General features: G+C 58.7%; 1 protein-coding gene across 2 annotated transcripts in view; it reads right to left on the minus strand.

The window, feature by feature from the left end:
- PRKAR1B (protein kinase cAMP-dependent type I regulatory subunit beta) overlaps positions 1-12,619 on the minus strand; it is a 105,684-nt gene that overhangs the window by 79,564 nt on the left and 13,501 nt on the right. For both annotated transcript variants that reach the window (XR_006964074.1, XM_047089386.1), the window contains exons 3-4: positions 8,169-8,327; positions 5,417-5,508 (exon numbers count right to left, since the gene is read on the minus strand). Coding sequence is in view for 1 of the 2 variants with exons in the window: in XM_047089386.1 (XP_046945342.1) it covers positions 5,417-5,508; positions 8,169-8,327 (251 nt within the window). In the remaining variant the exon portion in view is untranslated. The remainder of the gene's footprint in view (positions 1-5,416; positions 5,509-8,168; positions 8,328-12,619) is intronic.

The raw sequence follows: 12,619 nt of genomic DNA on the forward strand, positions 1-12,619 counted from the left end.
CAGAGCAGCACGGCCGTGGGCAGGGAGAAGCCCAGTGACGTAGTCTGCCCTCCACACAGCCAAAGGGCTGCCGGAAAGAGGATGACGACGGTGACTAGGATGGGGAGGGGGAGGGGGAGGAGGGTGGGGGTGACGGTGGCGGTGTGGGTGACGATGACAGGGACGATGACAATGGGGATGACGACACAACACGGGAGGACACTCCCATGGACATTACTACAATCCACCGTCACTGCAACCCTCGAAGTGGGTTTTATTCCTCCCATTTGACACTTTTGACACGTTTGAGGAAACGGAGTCCCCGAGAAGGTCGTCACGCAACTTCAAGACATGATTCAACTGCCTCCTTCCAAAAGACATTTTAACACACGTGGGATTCTGCAGCGTGAATGTGTGCATGTGTGCATGTGTGAGTATGCCTGTGTCTGTACACATGTGTGTGTGAGTTGGGGTGTGTATGTGCTTAAGAAATCTCTGAGCTGCCACCGTGTTCAGGGGTCTTCTGGTCCTCCCTCTGGCTCCCCAGATCCCCCACTGCCAGTTCACCCAGGATACCTGCGGACCCCCCCCAATGACCACGTCTGGATCACCCACCCTCCAGTGTTCCTTCCTCCTGCAGGTGTATGTGACCTGTCGTCAGAGGAGTGAGGGAGGGGGAGCATGGCCTCGGAGCCCCCAAGACTCAGGAGTCCTGGCTCTGCTGTGACGAGTGTGGGGCCCTGGTCAAAAGACACCCCCTTTATATGCACGGAGGGGGTGCCCGAGGCAGGGGCCCAGAGAGAGCCTTCGATAGACACTCTCTCCCAGGAGACAGGTGGCGGTTTGGGGGTTAGGACCCTTCCCCCATGGCTATGTTGCATCACCCTCTTTTCAAGAAAAGATTTTGAACCAAATGCTCACGTCTTCGCAAGCACAAGTAGCTGCACACAGACTGAAGGACAGATGCCGTCGTTAACCGACAAGGGCAAAACCCTCAGCCCGTGACCACAGGGTTACTGGTCTCACACCTGAGCTGGGGGCGGGTCTTTCAGCACAAAGGTGCGCTCGCCCCCAGCGGATTCACTCCTGGGGATTCACGCCTCCTGGGGATTCAGGCAGCCTCTGAGTTGAGACGCGCATCTGGAAAGAATGGGCCCCAAACCACAGCCCAAGCTGCTGAGCCCGCCTTCTCCTGAACTGGAAAAAGCCAAGTATTTGCATGTCACACAGGGGACATCAAGGGAAAGGTCAAGAGACGAGTCTCTGGCCGCCAGCTCCCCCGGAGGCCTGTTCCTTCAGAGGCCAGAAAGAGGAGCCCCCCCAGGGTTTCAATATGGAAAGTGAGTTTTCCTGAGGGCAAAACAAAGATCTGAACCACAGACACACCCCCTGACAGAGAGCTCTCTTCCTAAGCCAGCCTCGCAAAGAGGAATTTTCAATCCAACCATCTGCTTCCTGAACTTCTGTCCACCTGGCTCCCAGATCTGGAAAAGTCCGAGGCGGTAGGAACTGCACGAGTCTGGAAAGTCAGGGCCAAGGACACAGGACCCCGGCACAGACAGTTCCTGGACGCACGTGGCCAGAGACACCACTTGGATCAACGCGTCCTCGGGCCACACCGGCCCCCGGCCAGCCAGTGCTCGGGAGCGGGGAAGGGGCCACCAAAGGGTGTGGAGGGCGTGGCTCGAACACAACTGCCCCCCAAGGGGCACCCGGGCTCCACAGAAGGGGGGACTTGAAGCTCCGTGGGGCCAGAAGGGAAGCTGAGTGTGGGGTTCCTCACAAAGTTACACTATCTGCCCCGCGAGCCACCTCTGGGTTTGCAACCAAAAGACCCAGACGCCCGTGTTCACGGGAGCATTTTGCCCGACGACCAAGAGGTAGGAGAAGCCCCAGCATCTGTCAGCGGAGAAACGGATAAACACATGGTGGCCCCCCTGCAACGGTGAGAACCCCCACCCTCAGAAAGAAATGAGGACTGACCCGGGGCACCCCGAGGGTGCGAGCCGACACAAGAGGACAGACGCGGTGTGACTGTTCCAGGGGTCTGTCTGTGAAGCCGCACTTGGGGGAGGTCGGGTGGGTGCCGTTGACGAGACCACACCTCGGCCTCGCGGGAGCCCGTCTGCAGCCTCCCTGCCTCAGGCGGCGTCCCTGCGGCCAGGCCAGGCCAGGCCAGGCGAGTGTTCTGGGAGGATCCCTGGGAGGGGACGATCCCGTGAGTCCTGGGACAGTCCCGAGATTCCGGCCACACGCCAAGCACCCCTCTGTGCCCTGTGACGCCAGCACGGCAGTGTCCGGAGCACAGGGGGGCACCCGGCCGGTCTGGGCCGCCACAACCGAGCTTTCCTGCCCCCGACCTCCACCCGGCTGCGCCCTACCTGGGGACAGTCACCCCATGCTACACGTTGGGGCCTCCCCAGACGACCGTCCCAGCACAGCCTCAAAACTTGCGGGCGTCTGCGTTCCCTTAACGGACACTTCGGGGGAGGCCGGCCCCGCGAGGCAGGACCTCGTCCTCTGCTCCGCCGCCCCCAGCACCTGCGCGCAGCCCAGCACACGCTCTGCAATCGCGCCCTGACCTCCGTGGAGCCGGACACACAAACTCGGGGTGACCTCCGTCTGTTCGCCTCTTTCACCGTCAACTTTATCAGGTCAGGGGCCGAACGACGGGTGACAGCTGGGTGCCCCCACTCAGATGAAGTCGACTTTGGCGGCAGCCAGGGCACGCTGCTCACACCGTTACCTCCTGCTGTCACCCTCACGCGGGCCGGGGATGCCACGCCCTCAGCCCCACCCACCACCCTCAGCCCCACCCACCACGGCTCAGGCGCGGACCTGTGAGAACGCAAAGCTCACGCATGCCACGCCCTCAGCCCCACCCACCACCCTCAGCCCCACCCACCACCGCTCACGCAGGCTCCAGGCCGGCGCTGCTCTTGCGTCCGGAAACACACGAGCAAGGAGAAGTTCCTGCAGGTGACCGTCACCGCCACCGCGGTGCTTAATGCGGACCAGACCGGGACACCGAGGCCCAGAGAACAAAACCAACCTTCCGTGTGAGCTGGGTTTTGGGGGACAGCCCAAATCACGGCGCCCCGGAACTCCCGCCCCACACTCGGGGACGGGCCCGACCCGGTGACGACGGGGCCAGCGGCTGCAGCATACAGGTCAGGTGCACACGCCGGCCGGGCTCCGGCATCAAGGTCCGCCCCGCACCGCCCGGCAGCTGCGTGCCCACAGCGTCTCCTCTACCCAGAGCGGCGCCTCCTCCCCCCGAGCTGGCCGCAAAGTGCCAGGACCCCGATGGACCCAGGCACGGTCCATCCCTTCCCTAAGGACTGAAACCGGGTAAAAATGGACGGTGGGGGCGCCTGGGTGACTCAGTCGGTTAAGCATCCGACTTCGGCTCAGGTCACAATCTCGCGGTCCGTGAGTTCGAGCCCCGCGTCAGGCTCTGTGCTGATATCTCTGAGCCCCGAGCCTGCTTCCGATTCTGTGTCTCCCTCTCTCTCTGCCCCTCCCCCGTTCATGCTCTGTCTCTCTCTGTCTCAAAAATAAATAAGCATTAAAAAAAAAAAAAAAAAGAATTGACGGTGGTCTGTGTGGCCGCTGTGGGGAGCGTCTGACCTTCTGCCCGAGGGTGCGGAGTCTGTCCACAGAGACGAGCCAGGGTCCTGGGGCCATCTCCAGACGGCTCACCTCTCACTCTGGACCCCTGGCACCTTCTGAATTTCGACCCGTGTGAACGCACCATCCAGTCAGAGCCCGGGTTTAAATCTGGACTGAGTTCTTGATGTTTACATTCAAGTTAATAAAGCTACAACTCCGAGTCATCTGGTCCCACCTGGTGACCGAGGACCTACCTGCCAGGTGGACACCTCCACGAAGGCTGAGAACAGGGGACTGTCTCCAGTTCTGGAGGCCAGGAGCCCAGAATCAGCAGCAGCAGTCACAGGGCTTCTCCTCGGAGCAATCCCCCCCATGCTCCCCTCTTGCAAGGACACAAGCCTGCATTTAGGGCCTGCGGAGGGTGAATCCCGGACCACCTCTCCGTGTCAAAACCCTCCTGGGGCGTGAGCCCAGCTGGGGGGCCCACGTGGAGAAGTGGCCTCCCGCCCTGCCCGTCACGCCCCCACGTGCTTCTGACGGGTGGACATCTCAAATGTCCCCGAGACACTCCCAGGACACGGCGCCAGCCAGGCCTCACCTCGGAGACTCCGGGAGCGCCCAAGGTGTGGGCAGGCCTTCCCTGCGGCCTTCCTGGGTGACCAGCCTGTGCCGTGTTGCCAAAAACCCTGGAAAACGCACTGGCACCTACGGAGACCCTACGCCCCATCTCTCTGGCCCAGCTCCTCTGTGGGGGGCCCATCCTGCGTAAACACCGCTCCTTCCTGTCCGCCGGGGCATGATGGCATCCAAGAACCGCAAGCCTCCCAATGACCCTCTCTCTCCCCGCACGGTGCGGCGCTCAGCAGATGTTAACCATCCCAGACAGTCACGCGGAAGGACCCACGAGCGTCACAGAATGAGGCCGCGAGAGGACGTTCTCTTATTTTGTGGGTTTGCATGTTGTTTAGATTCTGTATAGGACTGTCATCAGAACACTAGGTTATCGAACCAAGAAACATAATTCACCAAAAATGGAAAAAAAAGAGAATTAAAACACTGCACAGCCTTTCATCCACCCCGAGGAGCTTAGCTTGAAGGAAGAAACAGACACAGAGGAGAAGTAAGGAAGTTATAGCAACTCCACAGAAATCCGTACAATGAGCCCTGAAAAAGGCTTTACTGACAAAGAGGGATGTCCGTGACCTCGTAAGCATGACAAACTCGTGGAATGTGATCCCATTTTGTGACAACACGGAATTAGAGTGCACACTTCAAGTAAACCCTCAAGGATCACCCCAAAACGCTCCCAGTCCGATTTTCCCAACTATGTGTAGGACCTTAATTCCCAAGCATGGCACCCAGCCCGTCACAGCTGCCGGGTGCCCGTCCCTGGACAGACCCCACCCACGGCCATTCCTGCGGCCCTTCTAGACCATGTGACTGACATCAGCACCTGGTCAGTCACGTTCCTGGACCCCCGAGCCCTGCCTGCCAGTCCCATCTCCCCACCAGGCAGTGAGCTCAGCCCAACAAGGCAGATCCTTGTAGAAGTTGCTGGAAGACTAGGCCCCCAGTGGTCAGAGCGAGGAGACCCACAGTGTCTCTTGACGACAAAGTCACATGGAACCCGCAGATCCTAACCTGGTATGCAGAAGGACAGCAGGTGCACAGAGCACATTATTTCTGGAAGCCGCCCATGTTCTGTGAGCACATGCTTCCAAAAGTGTGCTCTGTGACCGGGTCCCTGGGGTTCAGGGCTGGTGGTGACCAGCAAGGCCTCCCTGGAGGGGTGTCAATCCCAGCCCCGCCCCTCCCAGGTTCCTACCTTCTCTCATTGTCGTCCAGGTGAGCAAACAGCACATTCTTGGAGATGGCCTTGGCCAGCGCGGTCATGGTCTTGTAGTCCTTGGGAATAACCTGCAGGGGAAGCCAGCGGAAGTCAGACTTACGGGCACCCCTGAGGGTCAGGGCTCGGGGCCCGGCCCCTCCCAGCACCTGAGGGACCCTGAGAAACCATGACGTGGCTGGACACAGAATGATCCAGCCTTCAGCGTGTTACTGCTGAAGGACCACAAAGACAGACAGCCCGGAGTGTGATCCCGGAATGGGATGTGTATGTCACCATCGCTGTAAGCAGCTGGAACCAACATGACGAAAGAAAGGGAGGACAAGAAAACACGGTGATCTGAGAGGTGACCTAAGAACCTGGAGGACTTGGGGCCTTGGTGGACTGGCCCTGGCGGGCCTTAGGGACCCCTAGAGGATGCTACAAGAACTCCAGTCCCCTGGATTATCAGTTCTTCTGTTTTATTTCAGTGGCTTTGTTTTTAAGGCAATAAAACACTTGTGTAAATATTTGAAGACTGAAAAAAAAAAAAACACAACTTGAGCCAAGTTTGGAGCCACACCCAAGGCTGACCTTCACCCTCCGAGGCGGTGATGGGCGGGCCTTGTAAGGGGGGCTCTGCCGATAACTGAGCCCGATGGTGGGCGGGCCTTATAAGGGGTGGGGGCTCAGGACCCTCGGCATGGCTATGGGGGCCTAGTAAGGGGGGCTCAGCCCCTGCCAGTAACTGGGCGCGGGGAAGCGTCCACCACAGCAGACCTGCCTGGCCAGAGCTCCCAGTAAGCACATGCCCAAGAGCTCCATCACCGGCCGAACAGCACAAAGTGCCTGCATCTCACATTACAAGCATCTCAAACGCCAAGATTTCTCCCTCAAAATAAAAGACACCGGTGGGAGGGCTATTTGGGCCGTAACGTGACCCCCTCTTGGAGCTCAGCTGCCAGAAAGCTCTGCCAGGCTGGGGGGTGGCATTAGGCCCCAGCACATGTGCGCCTTACATTTAATACCATGGGTCTTCACCCAGGGACTTTGAGAGACGGGACTCAAGCCCTAGAGATTTACTCTTTAAAAATAAGCCTTTTATTTTAGAATAGTTCAGACTTGGGGCGCCTGGGTGGCTCGGCCGGTTAAGCGTCCGACTTCGGCTCAGGTCGTGATCTCGCGGTCTGTGGGTTCGAGCCCCGCGTCGGGCTCTGAGCTGACGGCTCGGAGCCTGGAGCCTGCTTCGGATTCTGTGTCTCCCTCTCTCTCTGCCCCTCCCCTGCTCATGCTCTGTTTCTCTCTGTCTCAAAAACAAATAAACATTAAAAAAAATTTAGAATAGTTCAGACTTATGGGAAAAGTTGCCAAAGGCAGTGCCCGTACCCTGCAGCCACTTGGCCCCACTGCTGGCACCTGACCTTGCTCAGGAACACATCACAGCCACGGAACCAGCCACGGAACCAGCCACGGTGCGTGCTGGCAACACGTCCTGTCCTCAGTTTCACCCGAGCCGCTCACCCTGTCCCTGGGCCTCACCCAGGTCACATTCAGTGACTGCACCCTGAGCCCCCCCGCTCTGGACAGTTGCTTAGGGCGCCCTTGGTTTGATGACCTGGACGGGTCTGAGGGGTGCTGGTCAGTTACTTTGCAGAATGTCCATCCACCTGGGTTTGTCTGGGATCTTCTCGAGGTGGTAGGGGGTGCTGGTGGCGGGGGGAAGACGACAGAAGTGAAGTGCCCTGGGGGTTTTAAACGACACTTTCGGTGGTTTCTCATCCCTGATGGTGGGCATGTAACGGGGCCAGAGTCTCAGTGCAGGGGGACGGCACGTTCTGGAGGCAGACGGTGGGGATGGCCGCTCGGCAGCGTGAACGTGCTCAGTGGCCCCGGGACCCAGCTGCCCCCAAAACCCGTGTGTTGAAGCCCAGGCACCAGTGCGTGGTGTCTGGAGGTGGCCCTGAGAGATCAGCCCCCTCCTGGCAAGAGACCCCGAGAGCCCACTCTCCCTTCCCCTGGATGCCCGAGGACACAGGAGGCCGAGCGGCTCCCACCAAGAACCAGCCAGCACCTGCTCCCGGACGTCCAGCCTCCAGACCGTGAGCGAGCGTCTTTGCCCCAGCTACACAGGCTCACAGAGACAAGAAACTACGTTGTGTGTATTTGCCTGATTAGATTTCCTAAAAGGTCCGAAACTAAAAATACCAAGAAAAGAAACTAAAACTGAGGCTAGAAACACACAAGATGGAAACGACAGAGCCCACATCTAAGGGCAGACGGGGGGTGGGCAGGGGGTGCCGGGCAGGGGGCCAGGTCGGAGGGCAGGCAGGGGGCCGGGCACACCAACAGGCACAGGGGCACCACGTGTCCTCGCGCTCCAGAGCACGTCCTGACTCAGGCACACCTGCTGGTCGCCGTCCCCAAGGGAGGGACACTGAGGAACAGCAACATGGAGGAGGGAATTCCCACCAGGCGGCTCCGAGGCCAGGCGCCAGCCTCCAGGGCATAAAGAAGTCTAGGAGGACAGGGACCACAGGATCGGGATTCGGGCCCCTCCGCCCACACCCCGTGAGCTGCTGTCCCGTCCCTCCCTGGAACATGTGGGTCAGGAAACCCCACAGGAGAGCCCACGGGCATGACCGTGACCCTGACCATGACGTTGCCATCACACCGGCCCCTCCCCGACCAGAAGGGAGCGTGGCCGGAAGCCGGGACCCTGAGGGCCCGGGCCGGGTGGGGGGAGGGGGCCCACCTTCCTCACGTAGGACACGGCGTCCTCCTCCGTATACACCTCGGCACTCACACCCCCTCGGCGACGGCGGGCTTTCACCACCGGGTTCGGCGGGGTCGGGGAGACCTCCTCGTCGTGGGAGTCTGACTTCTGCTGCGTCAGAATCTGTCTGGTTTCCTCCTGTGGGGAAGACAGCGGGCGGGCTCACACTTGGGTCTGTCCGCCCTCCCGAGCCTGCTCCTTCAGCACCTTCCAGGGCTCCCCTCTGACGGCCTCTCCAGGCCGGGAAGAGCCCCCCGCTCCCAGACCACCTCCAAGTCCCCCTCCCCCACCCACACGGCCCTGATGGCCGGGCCCAGGGGGCGGGGGGCACGTCCGCTCCGTTCACCCCTGCACCCCCGCATCCCACGCGGGCAGACACGCAAGAAATGGTGGGCGGATACATAAAAGGAAAGGAAATCTGTTTTGTTTCCTTCCCTCCCTTCATTATTTAAATGGTTTACAGGGGCGCCTGGGTGGCTCAGTCGGTTGAACGTCCAACTTCGGCTCAGGTCACGATCTCACGGTTCGTGAGTTCGAGCCCCGCGTCGGGCTCTGGGCTGATGGCTCAGAGCCTGGAGCCTGCTTCCGGTTCTGTGTCTCCCTCTCTCTCTGCCCCTCCCCCGTTCATGCTCTGTCTCTCTCTGTCCCAAAAATAAATAAACATTAAAAAAAATTAAAAAAAAATAAATGGTTTACAAATTGTGAGTGCGTGCAGAGGGCACAGAATTCCAAAAGTGTAAAGGAACACGCACTGCACACTGAGAAGCAGGCCCCCACACCTGACGCTCCAGCCACCACATCCCCACATCCCAAAATCAGTCTCAAGACCGGTGGGGCAGCACAGAGTGAGGTGGGGATCCAAGGCAAGCAGGCCCTCACCTGTCTCCCCACCTACCTAGGACAAGGCCTCCGTCCCCTCATCGGCGAGGGCCACCTTCCCCAGAACACCCACACCCGGCAACCTCCCGGGTCAACCCAGCACAACAATTAATCCGACTTTACCAGGCAGCGACCCAGCAAAAACATGAAGTTAGGAAGGAAACTGAGTCCCACCCACGGTTCCTCAGGGGTTCCCACTGCCCCACGTTCCAAAGCACCCCTCCCTGCTTCCCAGGCAGCCCGTGAACCCTGAGAGAACCCTGAGGCTATCCTAATTCATACTACAGTGTAAATGACTTCTGGAGGCGTTCTTCCCCCAGAGGGCTTGTACTTTCTAAAGACGACGTTTTAAAAGACCCCAGACGGGACTCTGAAGTTCAAACGGGAAGTGTGGTATTCCGACTGGGAACCCGCAGGAAAAAGAAAGTCAAGAAGCTGTCGTCCACCCAAAACCAACACAGTTCTGCCATTATTCCTCGTAGGAGGGCCGCCTGTCGCATGCTAGGTGCTGTTGTCGGGGTTTTGCTTTTCCCTCAAACAAGTTTATTTCTTCCACTAAAAACAAGCAAAGAATACAGAGCCAAGCGAAAGTTCGACACGGCGCACGTCAGCTTTGTGGGACGTTACGTGGCACTTGTGCCCCGGGTGGGGGACGCTGGTGGCGTGGACCACAGGACACGCCCGCCTGCGGCCACCGCCTGGGCCCAAGACCAGTGTTCGCGGGCCCGCGGCTGCTCCCTTACTTCCCCTCCGGTGAGGCCCACAAACCAGGCTCCTTGCGGGGAATTTCAAGGCCTTTAAAGGCACCGTAGCTCTCCACGCACGAGCTGCCCCCTGTGCCCCATGACCTGCTGCAGCCTGAGCTCAGAGCAGAAGCAGAGGCCCCGGCTCCCCCCAGGTGCAATCCTGCCCCTTGCAGGGAGGAGGGAACGAGACAGAGAGAAGATGAACGGGCGGGCAGAGCACCAGCAGTCAGGACAGCCTGGAAGGTACGTGTGCCCAGTGGGCAGGACACTGAGCTGGGAAGGCACTGTGCGATCCTGAGGGAATCCCTTCACCTCTCTGTGCCTCCATCAAGGACTGTTGAAAGCGACTTCACGCAGCTATTTAAAAGTATCTTTAGGGGCGCCTGGGTGGCTCCGTCGGTTAAGCGGCCGACTTTGGCTCAGGTCGTGATCCCACGGTCCGTGAGTTTGAGCCCCGCGTCGGGCTCTGTGCTCACAGCTCAGAGCCTGGAGCCTGTTTCAGACTCTGTGTCTCCTTCTCTCTGACCCTCCCCTGTTCATGCTCTGTCTCTCTCTGTGTCAAAAATAAACGTTAAAAACAAAAATAAAAATAAAATAAAAAATAAATAAAAAAATAAAGTATCTTTATAGAACCTCCAAAAAAAGGGTTAGCAGATGGGTGGTACGCATCCTCCCTCCCCCCTCCCCTAAATGATGGTAACATTAAAGCCTGAGTGGAGGTGAGTCCGCACGGTGAGGACCACGGGGCATGCCTCCACAGGTCTCTGGAAAACAGGACAGCAAGCTGCCTGGCACTCAGAGCAAGCCACACGGAGGGTGTGCAGGGAACAGGGCCCCAGATCCAGGGAGGGAGCCTCCAGGCAGACAGGGGGGCCTACCGGGTTCGTGGGCAGCCACACCCTGGGGAGCAAGGGCCACCGGGTCCGTAGGGAGCCACACCCTGGGGCGCGGCACCCCACCCCCCAACTCAGAAAGGTGTGCAGAGGTGAGCTCCTCCCTTCCTACCACCGCCCCTTTTCACGTCCCAGTGTGGAAACCCTCAAGTCCGTAGGGTAGCAGAGGGAGTGACAGACGATCACCAAAATCCCATCACACATCTTCAACAATCATCAAAACAGGGCACACCTACTTCAGCTCACCTCCACGCACTCCACACGCACGCACGCACACATGTAACACGTGCACGTGTCCATGTGTGCAACACACACATATACATGCATGCACACATGACACCCGATGATGTGTGCACATGATACACACGATATATACACAATACATGGAACGCACATATGACAGACATACAACATGCACACGTATAATACACACAGGTACACGTAACACACGTATACAGTATATTCACATACGTAGCACACACATAGTGCGCGTGTGCCTAGGACAACATGTATACAAGGTACACGCACCTATGATAACACACGCATACAATGTACACGCACACAACACGCACAGACACGCATACACAACATATACACACACATGCGTACACAGCTCTGCACGTGTAACACATACGTGTATACAAGACACACACAAGACTCCTCTGACACACGGGAGATGGAAGCAAATCCCGGATGTTATGAATTTCATTGAAAAGTTTTCTTTTTTGGGGGGCGCCTGGGTGGCTCCGTCGGTTAAGTGGCCGACTTCGGCTCAGGTCATGATCTCGCGGTCCATGAATTCGACCCCCGCGTCGGGCTCCGTGCCGACAGCTCGGAGCCTGGAGCCCGCTTCGGATTCTGTGTCTCCCTCTCTCCCTGACCTTCCCCCATTCGTGCTCTGTCTCTCTCCCTGTCTCAAAAATAAATAAATATTAAAAATTAAAAAAAAAAAAAAATTAAAAAAAATTTTTTTTTACATTTATTCATTTTTGAGAAACAGAGTGAGACAGAGCGTGAGGGGGGAGGGGCAGAGAGAAAGGAAGACAGAATCCGAAGCAGGCTCCAGGCTCCGAGCTGTCGACACGGAGCCCGACGCAGGGCTCGAACTCACGGACCGCGAGATCATGACCTGGGCCGAAGTCGGACGCTCAACCGACAGAGCCACCCAGCGCCCCATGAATTTCATCTGAGACCTTTTAGTATGTACCTCCTAAAAGATGACCTTTAAAAAACATCGAGCCCCATGTCCTCAAGCTACATGAGCCGTTGTGACCACAAAGCACCACTCGGCTACCCCAGCCTCTGGCCACAGAGCTCAGGGGCTGACGTGGGGCCGGGGCCAGTGATGCGCCCTTCAGGGCCCAGGCTCCGGGTGCATCTCGGCAGCCCTGCGGCCCCCTTGAGAGGCTCGGGTGCGGCGAGGGGGGTCCAAGCGGGAAGGGCGGGGCTGCACGCAAGAGACCGGCCAGAGGCCACCTTCTCAAGGGAAGCACTGTCAGGGCCCCCCCTTCCATGGGGCCGTGGGCATCGCTGTCCTGGCACCAGCCACTTTCCATGGATCTAGGGGCTTCCAAATGCAAGGCCACTCGGGGAGGCGCTGGGCGGAAACGGGACCGTTATTTCTGGACGGCACCCCTTCCCCTCCTCCTCGGGATTCCAGGAAAGCCTCTGGTTTTCCAGAGCCCCCTTCCTGTCTCCTGCTCTCACGCAGATGAACTGTCTGGGTTGCAGGATGGTCAAGGGCAGGAGGTCAGAGGAATCTTCACAACAGTGTGGGAACGGCGATTCCAGAAAGCTCTGCGGCCAGAACCTTCCCCAGAAATGCCTGACGCCGCCCCAGGGACCGTCCTTGCTCTGCCCCGGGGCCACGTTCTCCCCAGACCGCATATGACGTGCACTGTCTTCTGACCAT

The sequence above is a fragment of the Lynx rufus genome, unplaced genomic scaffold, assembly GCF_022079265.1.
Source record: "Lynx rufus isolate CCGP_SWC_20201006 ecotype Redwood Valley unplaced genomic scaffold, mLynRuf1.p SCAF_27, whole genome shotgun sequence".
NCBI lineage: Eukaryota > Metazoa > Chordata > Mammalia > Carnivora > Felidae > Lynx > Lynx rufus.